The 20,309-nt window shown below is 37.6% G+C and overlaps 1 protein-coding gene across 1 annotated transcript in view; it reads right to left on the bottom strand.

The window, feature by feature from the left end:
- The window catches only part of Kcnh8 (potassium channel, voltage gated eag related subfamily H, member 8), a 404,007-nt gene that overhangs the window by 97,826 nt on the left and 285,872 nt on the right, over positions 1 to 20,309 (bottom strand). Inside the window, exon 8 of the mRNA XM_013022138.1 lies at positions 6,264 to 6,461. Within this exon, the coding sequence (XP_012877592.1) occupies positions 6,264 to 6,461 (198 nt within the window). The remainder of the gene's footprint in view (positions 1 to 6,263; positions 6,462 to 20,309) is intronic.

The following is a 20,309-nucleotide window of genomic DNA, read 5'->3' as shown; positions in this document are numbered from 1 at the left end:
ATTCTGTCAGTTGGGGCAAACTCCTTAGAGGACTATATGCAGTCTCTACTAAATACAATAGAAGACCATTTCAGTTAGGAGAAAAAGTTCTCAATATATTTTGTTTGATAGCATAAAGGATGTCTGTCTGTCATCTAAAAAGCTTGTATGTGTAAGAACACTGAAAATGTTATCTTCTACTGATGGAATTATGTGTAATTTTTGCATACTTAAGTATTTTCTCAATATGTATTCCAAGAGGAAAAGTGTATAAAGAGAAACCATTATCTGGTTAAATGTCTTCTCTATTATTCAGATGTGAACTCCCAGAAGGGTTGAATTTTATTCATTTGTTTCCCTAGTGTCTATCACAGTTGATATATGTGTCATAACTATTTATGGAACTAAAATGAACCCTTAGTAGCTTGACATTGTCTTTTAAAAGTTTTATAATAGTAAGCCAGTAGTATAGAAAATTTAAAATGAACAGTTCAGCTTCAAACACATTGGTCCACCTCCAGCCCTCTTCCCAGTCTTCAAAATGATGTATTTTGTGGTTATGGCCAACATTTTAGATAACATGATTTTCCTCTAGTTGCTTGACTCATTATTATTAATACACACCTAAATCAACCTGATATGATAGGCAAAAATTTGGCTATTACTTTGTTTCTCATCGTTCATATAATGCTATTTGTTATGAATTTGCAAGGTCAAATCAGTGTCAAAGAGCCACCTAGAGGAAGCTATGCAAATACTAAGTGAAATTTCTCATAGAAAGCACAGATAGGGTATCACCTCCCAAAGGAATAACCAGATTACAAATAGCATCCCAGAAGGCTCCCCCATTTTCTAGTCAAGAAAGTCCAGACAAGAAAGTCCATGAGACTCTTATCTTCAATAAACCACTAGAAAACCTGAAGTGGCACTGTGGCTCAAGTGGAAGAGATCTGCCCTTGAGCTGAAGAGCTGAGGTACAGTGCCCAGGCCCAGAGTTCAAGACCCACTGACAAAAAAAAAAAGGGAGAGAGAGAGAGATTGTTCACTTATTCGTATACAGTACACTTCTCTGTTGAGTAATTATCTTACAGATTACAGCTTGTTTATTACCCCATCAATGAGCTTCTTTTTAATTTATTTTTTGGTGCCAGTCCTGGGGCTTGAACTCAGGGCCTGCACATTGTCCCTGAGATTCTTTGCTTGCTCCAAGCTAGCACTCTACCACTTGAGCCACAGCTCCACTTCTGGCTTTTTTTTTGGGGGGTAGGTTAGTATAAATAAGAGTTTCACAGACTTAGAACCATGATCCTCAGATCTCAGCCTTCTGAGTAACTAGATTACAGGCGTGAGCCACCAGTGTCCAGCTTAATGGGCATTCTTTAACTGATTACATACTTCTATTAACTGGACATTTCCTGTTTGGTATTCTTAAAATAATTCTTCTATAAGCATTTATATATACACTTTTTAACATATATAAATTTGCGTTTCCATTGATTATAAACTCAGAAGTGGAACTGTTGGATCAGAAATAGAGGTATACCAATTACTTATTGCCTAGGACTATAATGAAGCTTATCAACATGAATTCCAAGATATGGAACAAGGGGTTCTTATTATGTCCTGTATGTAGTTTTTTGTTGTCTTTTTCATTTCTCTTAGTTTTATGAACCTTGTGTCTTATATATAACATTAATTGATAAGTGGAAGTGAAAAGGAATCACAGAAACAGCAGGACAAAGAATGGACCAATGAAATATTGATACTCATTACAGGTATTTATATGGAAGCTCTATAGCATCCTAAAATGGATTTTTAATAAATAAAAAATAAATCCGGTATAATCTCTAAGGAAACTTGGAGGGAGAGTATGTTCTAGAGTACTCCCGGATTGGTCCACTCAGTGTGTTTCTACATATTTATCTTCACAGACTTTTTTGTGTCTTTGCCCTAGGTAATTATCTAGGGTTTTAGCAGTCCTGTTCTCTTTTAATACTGATGTCCACTACTGCATCTCTACCAATGGAACCTTCATCATCCCTATGTGAGAATTTCTAATAAGATTCCCTAGCCTTAAAAATGTCCCTTTAGGGCTTGGATGTGGCTTAGTGGTAGAGTGCTTGTCTTGCATGCGTGAAGCCCTGGGTTTGATTCCCCAGTACCACAAAAACAGAAAAAGCTGGAAGTGATGCTATGGCTCAAGTGGTAGAGTGCTAGCCTTGTGCAAAAAAAGCCCAGGGGCAGTGCCCAGGCCTTGAGTTCAAGCCCCAGGACTGGCAAAAAAAAAAAAAGAACAAAAGATGTCCCTTTATAGCCAGGCGCTGGTGGCTCATGCCTGTAATCTTAGCTACCCAGGAGGCTGACATCTGTGGATCCTGGTTTGAAGCCACTCCAAGCAGGAAAGTCTGTGAGACTCTTATCTCCAATTAACCACACAAAAAATGAAAATGGTACTGTGGCTCAAGTAGTAGAGCGTAGAGCACTAGCCTTTACCACAAAGAGGCTCAGGAACAGCACCTAGGCCCTGAATTCAAGCCCCACAATGGACACACACACACACACACACACACACACACACACACACACACACACACAAGTCCCTTTATAAACAAAATTGTGAGCTAGACACTGGTAGCTCATGTTTGTAATCCTGGCTCAGGATCTAGCTTATTTAGAAGTGATGTCAGCTCAGAAGACTGAGATTAGAAGATTACAGTTGAAAGCCAGCCTGGACAGAACAGACTGTGAGACTCTGATTTCCAATTTACCAGAAGAAAATTGGAAGTGGATATGTAGCTGAAGTGAGTGAGTGCCAGCCTTGAGCAAAAATGCCAAGTACAAGTAGGAGGCCCCAGTATTGGCCACACACATACAGACACAGACACATATACACATACACATATTGCTAACATATAACAAATTGGATTTGCAAGAATTTTGCCAGGTCTTAGAGAGTCTTTTTTTTTCTTTTATTGGTTGTGGGGCTTGAACTCTGGGCCTGAACACTGTTCCTGAACTCTTCGCTCAAGGCAGGCACTCTACTACTTGAGTCATAGCACCACTTACTTTTGGTTTTCTGGTGGTTAACTGAAGATAAAAGTCTCATGGATTTTTCTGTCTGGGTTGTCTTTGAACTGCGATCATCAGCTCTCAGCCTCCTGAATAGCTATGATTACAGGTGTGAGCCACCGATGCTCAACGAGTCTTATCTTTTAAACTCAGTCTTCCTCTGCTTCTCGACACATTTACCTTGGTATATTAGTATCTCTGTCTTATAGTGTTATTAAAATTAAATAAGCAAAGTGCTCAATATTGTGAGTTTTTATAATTACTTCTCAGTGTTATTAATATTAAGTTGCAGGCAGCATTTCTCCTGGCCTTGGTTAATGTTTCAAAATAATACAGAATTAATTCTCTTATAAACACAAATTTTAGAAAGCCTTAATAAATTCAAGTTACTAAGATGCCATTTGGCCTTCAAAAGCAAGTATTTTCTAAGCACTGCTCAAACCACCTAAAGAGTCCACGCCATCAACAAATGAACACTTACATTGCAGCAGGAAATTTGTTCCATAAATACTGAACAAAGAACTGGCAAAGAGACATTACCAGATCAGGTCTCACCAGACATGACCAGAATAGCCCTTCCCATCATGATGGTCAGGAAACAGTCTGCTTTAACACTTCCTGATCAAGGTCCACTCACCACTCACTAGGGTAGCTGGATCAATAGAGAAAAATCTCAATTATCTAACAGATTGCTCAAATACCAAATTGCTGGGCTTATGCCTATTTGAAGCAATTTGAGCATTTCGCCAAATTTCTATCAGGAGTAGGAAAAAAAAACATGGGCAAATATTAAATGAGTATAGATTGCATTTATTTGCAAAATACAGGCCCTTCAGGAGAGTGGAAATTATGTAAGTCATAATATTGGATATGAAACAGCCATCACAGGGTCTGGCACATTATAGCTCTTCAGAAAACAAGAGTTCCTGTTCTCAGCTCTTTGGACTCTTACTGCTAGCTCAGCATCAGCCAAGAGCCTGTTAAAATTGCTACAATCCCAGCTTGCTACTTTAGCAACTGTGTTGCAGCTCTGCCTTTCCAAGAAATTGTCTGGGTCCTGGCACTCCTTTCTTTCACTACTTCTTAACGTTCATCTACCATTTATAAGCTTCTTTTTTTTTATTGTGAGAATACTGTACAGAGGGGTTACAATTACATGGGCAAGATAACGAATACATTTCTTATCAAGCATTGTTGCCTCCTCTTTGTTTCCCCTTCCCATCCCTTCCCATCCTCCCCTCACCCCCCCACCAATCCCCCCCCATACCACCAAAGTTGTAAAGTTCATTTTTGACATAATGACTTGTACATCTCATAGTTGCAATGGGTCCACCTGTATCCCTAGTTAAACGATTTGGTTTTTTTTTCCCTTCCTCTCCACAAATTATACCAACATCAAATACAGTGAAAGCAGGGGTTATACTGTGGGGGAGGGACATACAAAGCAACAAAGAAATCATCTTAGCATTTGTAAGCTTCTTGAGGGAATGTTTGTTTTTATACTTTGATGTCTCAATGGGGGCCAGAGGACACATTGCTTAAGTCCTACACGCGGCTCCCACTATACAAGCCATCCCTTATTATAAGGTTCAAAACTCCAAGTAGTGTCTTGGATTTAGGCCACTAAGAGCATCTGGGGGGATAGCCTTAGGGAATAGGAATCGTGAGGGCATAAAATACTAATAGAACTCTGGTCTATTAGAAAAATGTTTATTCAATCCAGGCAGATGTCCACATCGACTCCTACTTTAAGATGGTAGTCTTGAAATTCAGTAGATGCCCTCTATACCTTGAGTTCAAATTCTGACACGTTTACTTATAGGCCAAATGGTTTTGGAATCATTTCTTTCATCTCTCAAGCTTGAGATGAGTCATTTAAAAACATTATAGGTAACAATATTTTCAATTCTGTATCAGTTAGAAGGTTCAACAGAGGGGATTTTTATAGAGAATGCATTTCTCTGATGTGTTGGAGGGCTGATGAGCACAAAGGGAACACAGACGTAAAATGGACATAATAACTAAGAAAGTGCTCTCCTTAAGTGTGGACATCAGACATAGGTGCCCAGAGGAAGAGGTGTGAGAACCCTCGAGAAGCCAGTTTAGACATTGGCATTGGTACTCCCAAAGAGAGGAAAAGATCTCTCAGGATGAAGGGCGGGCCCTCGAAGCTTGCCATTTTTCCCCTTTTTTCTTTCCTGCCAATCTTCCTCTGGTGCCACCTACTGGCAGAAGTAAGTAAAGTCAGCTAGCAAAGAAGAACGGTTTGTAGAGTCAAATACCAACATTTCAAAGTAAGTATAGAAGAGTAGGTTTAGAGCTCAGAGAAAAGTCACCATAACCTGTTTGTTAAATGGGACAATAATAATATCAGGTTCATAAACTTGCATTCAGAATTGCTTGTTGAATTGAGTACTGATTACTCCTGTAATCCTAGGTAGGAGGCTGAGATATGAGGATCACTGTTCAAAACAAAGCCAGCACCAGCAAAGCTCATGAAACTCTTATCTTCAGTTAACCAGCAAAAATCTGAGAGTGGCCCTGTGGCTCAAGTGGTAGCATACCAGTCTTGAGTGAAAAGGCTAATTAAAAACATGAGGCCCTGTGTTCAAATCACAGTACATATACACTCTCTTTCTCTATCTCTGACTCTGTCTCTATCTCTCTCACACACAGAATTATTATGGTATTGGGTTAAATCACTTAGTATAGAGAATAGAGTATAAAATGAATTCATAATTATTATTTATAATTCACTGGAGTTTTTAGTCTTTAATTTTACTTTGACTTTTAACCAAATGATATACTGAATATCCTCAACTTACTACACTACTATTAATAAAACTTGATAATGCTTACCTATTTGGGACTCTAAAATACAGTTTTAAATATATCCTTGCAATTCAAACAGAGGTAACTCACAATCACAGGAGGTAAACACTATGTTAAAGAAACAAAGGGCTTGCCCTTTGAAAATCAACCATCAGGTGTTTATTCATCTTCCCAGAAAAAGATATGGAACTCATTAACATCCAGGGCTTTCATTGCTAATCTATACGCACATTAAAATGCTTGTCACTGGTTTCCTATTTAGTGCTTTTAGAGACTTCCCATGTCAACCAATTTGGCTCCATTGTGTTTTAGGGCAGAGCACACAGAACAGCAAGTTTGGAAGCCTCCAGTTCCTTTCCTAGGTATGAAAGACGTTCCCTTACCACCAATGAGCATGGTGCATATGGAGAAGATCTTCTCGGCATCTGTGTTGGCGGAGACGTTCCCAAAGCCAACACTGGTGAGGCTGCTCAGGGTGAAGTACAGGGCAGCAATGTAGGCGCTGCGGATGGAGGGGCCACCCAGGGTGTTGTTCCCATAGTATGGAGACTCCAGTCTCTTTCCCAACTCATGGAGCCAACCTGAAATGGAGGAAAGATTGCAACATTAGAACAGTTAATGTCCAGAATTAGCACACGTGGGTAATGATAAAGGAACATTTACAGATGTCATAATTTCTTCAAGGGAAAGAAGGAAGAGAGTTCAAAAGAAATCAAAAGCCAGGTACTCTCTATTATTGCTATGAACACAAAAACATCACTCTTAGGCAGGCTGTCTTCAGTATTACACAGAAGAGCCAAGTAAGCCTTTGAGAGTGGATTGGTGGTTAAAGCAATTTGTGATCACCCCAACATGAGGAGTCAATGGAAGACATTGAAACAGGGATGCTTGCTGCTTTCAGTCACTGGGAGTGAAATACACACTAGGCCCATTAAACTAGTCTCCATTGACATTTTAAGAAACACAACAGTTGGGTGGTATTTTCATGTTATCTCTTGCAATGTTAGGGATAGAATCCAGGGCCTTGCTGATGTCTGGCAAGTGTCCTACCAGTAGGCTACAATCCCAGTCTAATAGGCATTTAAAAACCCTACATGATACCTGGGTACTGGTGGCTCACTCCTGTAAGCCTCAGCTACTCAGGAGGCTGAGATATGAGGATTAGGGTTTGAATCCAGCCCAAGCAGGAAAGTCTGTGAGACTCATCTCCAATTAACCACCAGAAAATGGGAAATGGTGCTGTAGTTCAAGGGGTAGAGCACTTGCTTTGAGCTGAAGAGCTGAGGGACAGGGCCCAGGCCCAGAGTTCAAGCCCCACGACCAAAAAAAAAAACCCTCCATGTTAAATATCAATGTCATCAATAGCCTTCAAATAGGTAAGAAAGGCTCTATTTCCATTCTGTAAAGCCCTTCTCCATTTTGTTGATTTGGACTGATATCTAGTTACCTTATAAGTGTTACCTAATCATTCAGGGATCCTTTCTGTAACCTCATTCTCATTTAGAGTGAATGTAAGGTGTGGGGGGAAGGGGCTTATAAAAGATACTGTAATAGATAGCACTAGGTACTACTATAGTAATAGATACCATGATAGAACTGGATAACCATTAAAACAGTTGCATGATACCCATATGCAAACATGTCCAATTTTTATTTAAATAAATGTTTCAAATACGACTAGTTTATTGGATATTAGTTATACCATCATATATTTATTTTGAAAAATCTATATTCATAGAGATGGAAGCATAGGGAATGTATTATCAAAAACAATGGCATTACTTAGAAAAGAAACACAACACAGAGAACACTTTAAGACCCTTCAGCAGAAATGTTTACCTATTAACCTGTTATATCTTAAAATTACAGTATTTTATAGTTCTCTTCCTCTCTGCATGTAATATATATGTAAGGTTCATGCCACCTTTATAGTGGATATTATTCACAAGCCACTTTCTTATTTTTATTAGAAAGTAGTGGTTTGTGAATAATATACACTATATATCCATATATAATATATATCCATACATTTTTTCATTTAATAGCTGCCAGGCACAGATAGCCATTTCATTTTTTTTAATTTAATTTAATTTTATTTGTGAACATACTGTACAGAGGGGTTACAATTACATGGGCAGGATAATGCGTACATTTCTTACCAAGCATTGCAGCCTCCTCCTTTGGTTTACCCTTCACATCCCTTCCCAGCCTCCCTCCTCCCCCCCAATCCCAATCCTTCTCCTTCCCCCCCTTCCCCCCCCCGCACTGACGTTGTAAAGCTCGTTTTGGACATGACAACTTGTACTTCTCATTGTTGCAACAGGTCCACCTGTATCCTTAAACAACTGGTTTTTCCTCATCTCCTCCACAAGTTATACTGACATCAGATATAGTGAAAGCAGGGATTATACTGTGGGGGAGGGACATACAAAGCCACAAGGAGATAATCTTATAAATGCGTTAGAAACACATGCATGAAAGAAAAAAAACATTAAAATACATAGCTAAGGGTTCATTTTCCTGACATCATATTATCTGACCTTTTCTGCTTGACTCATACATATACTAGATATTGCAAATAAGGGAAACCATGGGACCTATGTTTCTTTGGGCCTGGCTTACTTCACTTAATATAATTTTTTCCAAGTTTTTCCATTTCCTAACAAATGGGGCAATGTCATTCTTTCTGATGGAGGCATAGAATTCCATTGTGTATATATACCACATTTTCTTGATCCATTCATCTACTGAGGGGCATCTGGGTTGGTTCCAGATCTTAGCTATGGTAAATAATGCTGCAATAAACATTGTTGTGCTGGTAGCTTTAGTGTGGTCTTGTTTGTAAACATTTGGGTAAATGCCCAAAAGTGGGATTGCTGAGTCATAGGGGAGTTCTATGTGAAGTCTTTTGAGGAACCTCCATACTGCTTTCCAAAGTGGTTGAACAAGTTTACATTCCCACCAACAATGAAGTAAGGTTCCCTTCTGTCCACATCCCCTCCAGCATCTGTTGTTGTTAGAGTTCTTGATTTTTGCCGTTCTAACTGGGGTGAGGTGATATCTCAATGTTGTTTTGATTTGCATTTCTTTTATGGCTAGGGATGTTGAACATTTCTTCATGTGTCTATTGGCCATCCTTCTTTCTTCTTCAGAGAAGTTTCTCTTTAAGTCTTTAGCCCACTTATTTATTGGGCAGTTGTTTCTTTGAGGATTTAGCCATTTCATTTTTTATATAATTTAAAAAAATCTTTAAGTAGTCATACAAACGAGTTTCAATTAAGCACATCAGTTTATTGTACAATGCAACTTGAACAGTGTCACTCTCTCATATGAACTTAAAAAAGAAGAAAAAGTAAAAGTAAAGATCATTCTGGTAAGTCTGTCTTGGTCAGAAAGCATGTGAGGTGGTTGGTGATACTGTCCATCCTTGCCTGTCATCTTCCTATTCTTTGTTACTCCCCCCTTTAAAAATGATCTCTGAGATAGATGTAAAAGACAGGTATCATTTAACAAAGCAGTATGTGAATACGGTTCATCTTGACCTGTGTCACTCCCTTCCCAACCTCACCCCCCTTTGACCTAGACATTTCTTTTTTATTTTTATACTTTTTATTGTAAAAATACTGTACAGAGGGGTTACAGTTACATCAGTTACATGAGCAAGGTCATGAGTACATTTCCTGTCAAGCATTGTTACCTCCTCCTTTGTTTTTCCTGTACAATCCCTTCCCTCCCACCTCCACAACTACACTCTCCATTTCTTTTTTAAAGCAGTGATAATACTTGAAAAAGTTACAGGTTATGGAGCTGTGCTAGGTCATTAAAATGTAAATTTGAAGCATTCTAGAATTCTTGGAGACCCAGTAGAAATGCTTAGCAGTGAGTGTTATACCTCATCCATCTTCTGTCTCTACAGAAATACTTCTGTACCTTTAGCTTGCACCGGGCACATCTAAATAGCTTGGTAAGCAGAGACTTTCTGACCACACCTGCCACTTCCACTATGAGGGTGGAAAAGGTGAGGCCAGGACTGAGAAATTACCTGTGTAACAAGTTCCCAGGTGATACTGGTGTGATTAGACAACACTGAAGAAGCACTATTCTATATCAAGGGAGTCTCCCAGCTGACTGTACCTGAGAGAGCTTTAGAAAACACACTGCCCAGGTTCAGCCTACAGAATCCAAATTTCTGCTGTCACGACCAGATGTTGATATGTTATAAAAGTCCCCCAGAAAAATGTAATGTGATCAGAGGGCTTACAACCACTGTATTCTAAGCATTAGCAAAACACCGGGTAATAGTAGGATTTAATACATTAGTTCATAAAGTGAATGTGCTAATAAATGGTCTTAGCTTTTGATTTAGATATAAGGCAAAAGCATTTGTAAATTAGTCTTTGATTTTTTTGCGTATAAGGCTTAATAAATGCATCTTTTTTTAGAGCAGCATTGGATTTGAACTCAGGGCCTTCTATCTGCTAGGCAGGTAATCTACCACTTGAGCCATGCCTCCAGCCTAGTTTTTAAAATAGAGTCTAGCTTTTGTGCTTGGGCACACCTGGATGGTTATCTTCCTATTTACACTTCCAGAGTAGCTGGGATGACCAGGTGAGTACCAACACATCCCTTTTTTTTTCTAATTGGTTAAGATGGAATTTCCTAATTTTTTTGTCCAAGCTGGCCTTGAAACACAATATTTTGCCACTGCAGTAGCTGAGATTATAGGCATGAGCTACCATACCCAGCATTAAAGTATTTTGGCGATAGAAATAATAAAGTTTAAGAATTTTGTTATAAAATGCAATGCTATTATTAGACTATGGATACTCACCTTGCCTAGAGAGACTTCATGAGGGGGAATAAAGTCTAGATTTAAACAGATTTTAATCTGGACTTACTATTTATATTTTGTGATGATAACTAACTTTGCTGGGGTCCCATTTTCTTATTTTTAAAATTATGGATCCTGTCTAACTAGGAGGTTTGCAGAGGCATGAGATGCCACATACAGAATATACCAGCCAAGGTTATTGGCAGAGGTTTGTAATATTACCCCTCCCTTTCCTTCTTGATATCTTCTAGTAATTAAATGGAACATTGTACAAAAGGCTAAGAGAAATACAAAGTCAGCTGTAAACAGCAGTGGAAAAAAAGAAGTAGATGACAAGATATATTTGGTAGACTCCAGGAGTGCCATGTCATATAATTTAATAGGTATGAGAAGGGGAAGAAAAACCCTCAAGGGATAGTAGGTCTTAAGATCTGGAGAGGTGTAAGGTATTGGTGGTTCAAATACATAATCTTAGTGACTCAGGAGGCTAAGAACTGAGGATCTTGATTTGAAGACAGCCTGGGCACAAAAATCATGAAACTCCTATTTCCAATTAACCAGCAAAATGCCAGAAGTGGGGCTGTGACTCAAGTGGTAGAGTACAAGCCTTGAATGAGAAAGTCAAGTGAGAGCATGATACCTGAGTTTAAGCCTTAGTACTGGCACACCATACACACAGCAAGGGGGGAGGAAGGGAGAGAGGGAGATCTGGAGAATTAGAATGCCTGTTTATTAGTCTGACAAAAGACATGGGTCATTTTCTCAAAAAAAAAACAACAACCAACAAACCCCTAGACATATTGGAGATATACAATGATCATATGTAATTTTGTGCATACTTTTTAGATGGTCATGGTTTCTCTCATCACACATGCCTGGTCTAAGGACCCAGCTTAAAACTTGTGTTCTATAATTTATGTGAGGGCAAGGGACAAGAAATGATGGAAATATGATTTGGTAAAACTTTATTATTTAGAGGAAAAGGTTTAGAAAAGAAGACAGCTACCTAAGAGTAAACAGATAGCACAAAAGCAAGTTAAATGTGTGCTTTTTAAAAATATATATAGTGAAAATGTTGTACAGAGGGGTTACAGTTACATGAGTAGGGTAATGAGTACATTTCGTAGTGAGCATTGTTACCTCCTCCTTTGTTTTCCCCCTATTATCACGTTCCTCCCCACCTCCCCAATTCCTCCAGACATCTCCCCACCTTGACACTGCAAAGTTTGTTTTCAACATAGTGTCCTGTACATATCATCATCACAATAGGTCAACCTACATCCCCATTTAAGCCTTCTGCTATGTCCCTTCCCCTCCCCAAATTCAAAAATGTATATACAAGATGCAGAACACCAGCATCAAATCCAGTGAAAACAAGGGTTATACCTTAGGGGAAGAACACACAAAAGAAACAAAACAATTGCATAGTGCATTGTAAGTACATTGAAAATACTAGCAAGAAAAAAAACCCACTTGTGTCCCTGTCTTGGGGTACATTTTGTTTAACATGATCTCATGTGGTCATATATACATAGCCTATGACATTCTCTGCTTGCCCTAGACATGTACTAGTCATTGTAAACAAGGGAAACCATGGGACCTATGTTTCTTTGGGCCTGGTTTACTTTCAAGTCTTTCCATTTCCTAACAAATGGGGCAATGTCTTTTTTTCTGATGGAAGGATAGAATTCCATTGTGTATATATGCCACATTTTTTTAATCACTTATCTACTGAGGGGCATCGGGGTTGGTTCCAGATCTTAGCTATGGCAAATAATGCTGCAATAAACATGGTTGTGCTAGTAGCTGTGGTATGACCTTGTTTGTGATCATTTGGGTAAATGCCCAAGAGTGGGTTTGCTGGGTCATAAGGGAGCTCTATATGGAGTCTTGAGGAATCTCCAAAAATCTGATATCAAATAAATATGCACTGTAGCAAGAGAGTCAAGGCCAAGTGGTAAAATGAGAAGCAGCGGGGACCTCTGTATTTGTCATCACATTCAGGATGGGAATTTTTGCAAACAAGTCTCTTAAGGGCACTGATTAGTCATTGTTGGATGCCAAGTAGGATGTTTAAGAGTGGGAGGGCTGTTTGCCAGAACTCTTCCAAAGGGGCTAGAACATTTGTTCCTCATTGGCAGTCCTCATCCTTGATAACCACAGGGATATCTGGGTAGCTGAAAAATGTCACTGTGCCTACAGGGTAATTATGGCAAGACCTCATTTTTATTTCACTTGATTTAAAGAGGAAAATAGAAATAAACCACAGCAAAAATGATACTTCCTCTCTGTTGGCTTTCTGCTATACAAAGACTATGAATACCCAACCTGACCCATCTGTTGATCTTGAAGGTTTAAAGTATTCGTTGATTTCTGGAGTGCAAAGTTTTCTCATTAACCAAGTGAATAAAGCCAGCTAATCTGTTTGCTTAGATGTTTTAATTTGAACCACAAGTGAAGTATAGAAGTATTCTCTATATCAAACCACTTCTATCATTTGATGTCTCTCATAACATCAGATAAAAGCGCTGTGTTTGGATACCCAGATACTATTTTTAATCCAAGTTTATTCATTTACATATGTGTGAGCACAGGTCTCAGAAGTGGTTCCCCAAGCAACACACAGATGATCAACAGACCTACTTTTTTGGTTGCTACTGTATCTCTTTTCTGTCTGGCCAACTGTTCTGTCTATTTTGAGCCACATCTTATTTTTAAAAGGCTGCTACTAAACTGTATTACAGCTGACAGAGCAGAAGCAATAATGATAATGAAAAAAAAACCTGGTAACTCGAAAAGGAGGTAACACCTACAAATCCGGGGATTGGCTATATGGGCTAAATAAAACTTTTTCACAGAACAGCTCCTCCAAAATGAGAGCACATATCCCACTGTAACAAGACAACATGTCACTGTGCCACAAGAAGAAGCAATTTAACCAATTTGGAATTCAATCTTTTTTTTAAAAAATGCCTGAGGAACTCATGTCTCTAAAGGAAGGGGTGTACTGAAACACTCTATTTCTGCTCATTTTTTTTTGCACTGAAGAACATACCTCATGAAGAAGATTCTAAATATACTAAATATGATGTCCCATGATGCAAACAAAAGATAGCATGAAATAATCCCATCATTACCTAAATATAGCACATGAATAAAAGATATTTGTTGAATAGTCATCAGTCTGAAAGACAGAGTGACTCTCAACAACTATGCCAAGCTGATAGTTCGAAAGATAATTCAGGGTACTTATTTATGCTTGCATAATAATCATGCACCCAGTATTTTGCTAAGATATGTATATTTAATTCTAAAAAGGAGTTTCTTTTCATTTTTCTCCTTAGGTTTCCTCTAATGATATACTTAGTTTTACTATTTGTATGTGTGCATTCACAATTTGTGCAAAATGTGAGCAGTCTTATACAACAGATGTGTTCCTGAAAAGTTTAGTTTATATTTGCATTTGGCAAATTAACATATACTTTAGGCTAGGAATAAACCATGGTATTTGAGGAAAGTCGATGGCAAATCTCTTAAGTTATATACAATACTTCAAGAATATGACAAACAACCCAGTAAAACATAAACTTATTCAATTAGATTTACATATGATCTGAATATGTATGTGTGGAAAGAGAGAGAAAAAGGAGAAAGAATTAACTACTAAACTTTTATTGTTTTTGTGTGAAAAGTCATGTGTTTTACCAAACAGAAATGTAATTATTCTTTTACTAATTTTGTTGTTAGAGGAAGCACATTCATTTTTATCTGTACTACAGATGTTGTAATTTTGGAGAAAACCAGTATCTTTATTGCTGCTTTCAGAGTTGGAATATTACAGCATTTTGTTTATATTTTCAATGTTTTCCTTTAATTTTTTTTGAGTCATGGTCTCTATATGTAGCTTAGATTGGCCTTAGACTCACATCCTCCTGTTTCAGCATTCTCTCCCCATATACACACACATGGTAGTGCTGAATTGCAAGCGTGTTCCACTCTTCCTAGCTTGATTTTAATTTTCATTACTTTCATTTCTAGATAATAATTTTACTTATAACCAAAGATTATAATACTGAAACTTTGAACATACAATAAAAAAAGAATTAACTACTAATTTCACCTATCACTCAAATGGTACAAAACCAACCACTGTATAAGGAGTCATCTGTAAGCAAGAACTGGACAAGATTATGACTTTTTAATAGGTTAGTACATTGGCTACTAGTCCATCAAGTGCTATGTGTGGTTCGGAGACTGTGTAGTACGTCTTCCAACCCAATTATATGCATCATTCTCATGGAATAGACACAATAACCATCATACTACCATTCATTATTTTACTATAATCCCAATTTAGGAATGAGGATCTCTATTTGAAAGGTAAGAAAACTACTACCTGTTCCAAGCAATCATGTCAGAAATTTAACCTAAATCTTTCTGCTGTTTGATGTGGCCTACATCCATGGGAGAGGGACTCAGAGAAGGGAAGGCAGAGAATGAAGTAACCATAATGAAGAAAGGTACTGCTAGAAATAATTGGAGCTTGAAATCTTACCGAGTAATCTCTTAACTTCATTGAGGAAGGTGTGGATGGTAGAATGCACACCTTGTCCTAGAGTTCAAGGGTGTCCATAGAACTACTGCCCCTTATTGATCGAAAACTATTAGCTCTCCTGATCTTGAAGAGCATTCTCTCTCCCTCTGCTGGCAAGATATTTCCTCACCTTGGAAGATGACCTTTGAAAGGTCACACAGAGGTGGATCACCACCTTCTGGATAGCAGTCTTTAAGACTGATGACTGCCAAATACTTTGCTAGTCTTTCACATAACATTATTTCTCCAGCTCTTTTAATAACTATGCCTTTTGTGGGGGTGAGGGAGAGGTGCCTCAACAGTTTGAAAGAGTAATTTGTAAGTCCTTAATTTTCTAAGTTGAACATCCTTTTTTCTTTCGACTGTACTATATAAAATAGTAATCAACCAAGATAGGAACACACCTTGTTTTTTTTCTTTCTTGCTATTGTTTTAGTGTATCTAAAATGTGCTATGTGATTTTTTTTGTTTCTCTTGTATGTTCTTCCTCCATGGTACAACTCCTGTTTACACTGTATTTGATGTTGGTGCCCTGCATCTTGCATATACATTTTTCTGATTTGGGGAGGGGAAGGGAAATAACAAAATGCTGAAACAAGGATACAGGATGATCCATTGTAGCAATGAGATGTACAAGACACTATGTAGAAAACAAACTTTACAACTTGGGGTTGGGGAGGGAGGATTTGGGGAGGTGGAGAGGAAAGGGATGGTAGGGGAAAAACAAAGGAGAAGGTAACAATGCTCAATAGGAAATGGACTCATTACCTTACTTATGTAACTGTAACCCCTCTGTACACTATTTTTTCAATGAAAAACATAAAAAATAAAAAAATAAAATAGTAAACAGTTCATTTTACCTCCTCCACCCAGAGGTCTTTGGAGAATGTTTGACAAAATCTATATGTACTTACAATGTCTATGATGCCTTGATAATTTTATAAAACAATTCCTATAAACAAGCTTATTCATAAGCCCATCAACTCAGTTGTATCTTTTTGTGGTGAAAAAAATGTTCTCATTTGCCATTTTCATACTAGTTATATTATGTTCTTACTATTATAAACTGCATGGTTTACATTATTATTAACTAGTTACCATGCTCTTCAGATGACTTTACATTTTAATTTTAAGTTTTGCTGTTTTAAAATCATTATTAAATAAGTTTATATTTTCAGTGCCCACTTTTACTTAAAATGAAATATGCACCCCAAGAACTTAATGTCACATCATAGAAAACAGGTGAATTAGTTGAATATAATTCATAATACTGACATAGTATAACTTGTATTCAGAACCTGAACATCATATTTACAGTGATCAAAAGGTTAAAAATGAAAACTGCAAACTTAGAAACAAAGAGTACCAGAGTCAATGTTTGCTTGTCTTCTGTCCTTGGTTCTGAAGGGCACCTAATTTGGTTGAACATCAGAATGAGAAGTGGCAAGTGCCACAATTCATAAGTGGCAGTTAGCTGGGTGAAAGAGGCAGGGAGTTGGGAGGAAATGACTATCCTAAGGTGCAACATGAGAGTTTCTCTGGTCTCTGAACTAGTCTTCTGTATAAGGGGCTGAGTCCTGGGGCTGTCAACGTGACAGAAATGGCAGAGTACATGTTGGAAGTTTTACTGTGTGCTTGTCACTCTGTGTGTGTGTGTGTGTGTGTGTGTGTGTGTGTGTGTGTGTGTGTGTGTGCGTGTGTGCCAGGATTTATGGTGAGGTAGGTAGAAGATCATTGAGATCCACAGCATTTGTCAAATCTTGTATTTACTGCTACAGTTACTTTGTAAAAGTCAATATTGATATCAAGAGAAAGCTTAAGACTTCACCTTCATTGTCCAGTAAAATGTCGATAACTCACATCACATCACTGACAGCAGGAAACAAACTTATCACCAGTCTTCAAAATTTAATGTTCACTAGTGCGTGTCATTATATATATATATATATATATATATATATATATATATATATATATATATACATTTCTAACTGCTTTGATTAAACTTTTTGTTTTTAAATAGTCTTTAATGTACATCAAGTCACAAAGGGCACAGAAAGTCCATGTATATCTTCCTTCATCCAGTTTCTCCCAATTTTAATCTTATATTACCATGCACACTTCATTTTTTTAAATAAAGTTAACCCTGGTTTATTATTACTAAATTATGGGCACTTCATCTCTTAATTTAATATATAGAATTAAGGAGTTCATAGACCTAGCCATCCATCAAAATGATCTCTCATCCTCCAGCTCTTCCCCATTTTATGTGATGTGAGTAAGAGCCGTAATAAGTGGGCACAAGGCTGTAGTGGTATTTGATATTAATGTGTTGATTGCACTAAGAAAGATTCATCAGCAAATCTGAGGTCTCACTGTGATAGTAAGTAGAGCAGTCATTACTAGCAGGGTGGGAGGGAATCCTACTAATCTAATACTTTGATTCTTTTATGCATGCATGAGTGCTGATCCTGGGGCTTGAAATCAAGGCTTATACACTTTTCCTGTGCTTTTTTTCCCCCTCAAAGTTATCACTATACCACTTGAGCCAAAGCTTCACTGCTGGCCTTTTGGTGGTTAACTAGAGATAGGAGTTTCACAGATTTTCTTGCCCGGTGGCCTGGCTTTGAACTATGATCCTCAGAACTCAGGCTACTAAGTTGCTAGTATTACAGGTATGAGCTACCAGTGCCTGACTTCACACTTTGGCTTTTATAAACCAAATGAAACCTATTATTGGGATAAACAATGGAAACCAAAACAGTTGTTCATGAAATAGTAGAGAAAACTGAGATGTTTTTTCCATCTTGACTAAAATAGTCATGTGATTCTTTATGCATCATCTAACTTCTCTGGTCTTCCATTTTTCATATTTAAATGTGAGATGATAGAATTGAGAAATCTAGATTCTCTTTCAGACCTGAGATTTTATATTAGAATTTGTCACATTTTCCCCACAACAAGTTGAACAATCTGAAAGCAAAATATTTGTGCAAAACCCCACAATTGTATATTTTCATCTTTATTTGTTTTTAACTGATTGGAGACTCTTCAACAACTAGTGATGAACTGAAGAGGGAAGCTTCTCCCATTTTTTCTTTTTCTTGTTTTTCCATTAAAAATAGTGTTAAGGTGATGTACAGGGGTTAATAGTTACATAAGTAAGGTAATGATTACATTTCTTGTCTAACTTGTTACCCTTTCCCTCGTTTTTCTCCCACTTTCCACCCAGTCCCCCGAGTTGTACAGATCATTTCCAACATGTCTTATGAGTATCACTGTTGCATTGGCTCCCCCTTTGTCCTTTGTCTCACCATTTTGTTGTTCCACTGCTCTTCCCTAGTTCAGATAAATGAATATACAATACCCAAGTGAATACAGTAACAACAGGGCATAAATCATAGAAATAAAAATACAAAAGAAAAAAGAAATTGCATAGTACACTGAGAACAACAACAAAGAAAAACCTCTTATGTCCATGTCTTGGAGTTCATTTTGCTTAGCATCATCTTATATGCTCATATGTACGAGAGTGGCCTCTCCCATTTTTAGACATGTGCCACTTGTGCTGTTTCCAATGCCAGATTATCTTTCAAAGCAAGCAAGGCTTCCTGCTGCTAGTTGACAAGAAGTATCATGTGTGCTCAAGCCAATCCAGAGGTTACTAGTTCTCCAGAGTCTACTTTAAAAAGTAGAAAAAGATTGCACCATAGAAATGTCCTGGAGACTGCTTTTATACCCTGCTACTTTGCCAAAATGTAGGATCAGCTCCAGTAGTTTGAGTATGGAGTCTATAATCTACAGGATCCTGTCATCTGCAAAGAGGGAGGATTTTACTTCTTCCTTCCCTATTTGGATCCCCTTTATGTTTTTCTCTTGCCTTTTTGCTCTTACTAGGAATTTTAGTACTATATCAAAGAAGAGTGGAGAGAAACTTGTCTCATTCCTCTTTTTAGAGGAAATGGTTTCAGATTTTTCCACCATTAAGTATAATACTGACTGTAGGTTTGTCAGATATAACCTTTGTGATATTGAGTAGTATTCCATGGATTCCTAGTTTCTCCAGAGCTTTTATCATAAGGATTGATTCGTGGAGCATAGCATTTCATCAAGCAACAATTAATTTAGCGATCAAACTGCAAAAATAGACCATCAACACATACAAACAAACCTAAACCAAAACCAGAAAAAAATCCCTGGAAAGAATAAATAATGTGAAACAGTTTGAAACCTCAGTTGAGAAGATACTGTAGACTTTCTGATTGATCCCAGGAAGAAACAGAACAGACCATCTGTTTCCAGCTAACTAGGCCACTTGCAAATGCTTCTGAAATCTCAACTAAAAATAGAGGAAATTGTAACCAAGATTAGGCTCATAGTTAAGTTGGCAGAGAATACACTGTAAACTGTTCGTATTTATCCTTCTTACATAAGATATTTGCAATTGACAATGCTTTATGTTCTGTCCCCCCACTGGAACATTTCTTCTATAGTTTAATTGTTTTAGTGTTTATCTTGGCTTCCATGGACTTCTAGGACATACATTAATGTCTGAGGTCAGAGCATCATTTGACAGGTAATTTTTTACTTGATTAGAAAATCTTAATCCAAAGCACTCGTCACTTGTGACTATATTAGGAAACCCTGTTTCAGGAAGACAATTTGTATCAAAATAATTGTATCTAGCCACATCATTCTATTTTATTATGGATATGCTAAAAGGTTCATTATTGGTTCCAAATTTCCTTTTTGGCTTCTTTCATTTTTCCTTTCCTCTCTCAAAGGCTCAGAATAGTACAAAGATAGAGAAGAAAAAGCAGCGATAAGTTTAAAAGTTGCAAAACACCTCTCAGCTGTGCCTAGTGGTGCCATTTAGCTTAAAAATGTAGGGCTATACCAACATCAAATACAGAACTTTACAACTTTGGCTGGGGGGGATGGGAAGGGACGGGAAGGGGAAACAAAGGAGGAGGCAACAATGCTTGATAAGAAATGTACTCATTA

Source organism: Dipodomys ordii, unplaced genomic scaffold (genome assembly GCF_000151885.1).
Source record: "Dipodomys ordii isolate 6190 unplaced genomic scaffold, Dord_2.0 Scaffold60, whole genome shotgun sequence".
In the NCBI taxonomy this organism is placed as follows: domain Eukaryota; kingdom Metazoa; phylum Chordata; class Mammalia; order Rodentia; family Heteromyidae; genus Dipodomys; species Dipodomys ordii.
Note: the sequence above shows the minus strand (reverse complement) of the source record. Positions and strands in the feature narration are given on the sequence as shown.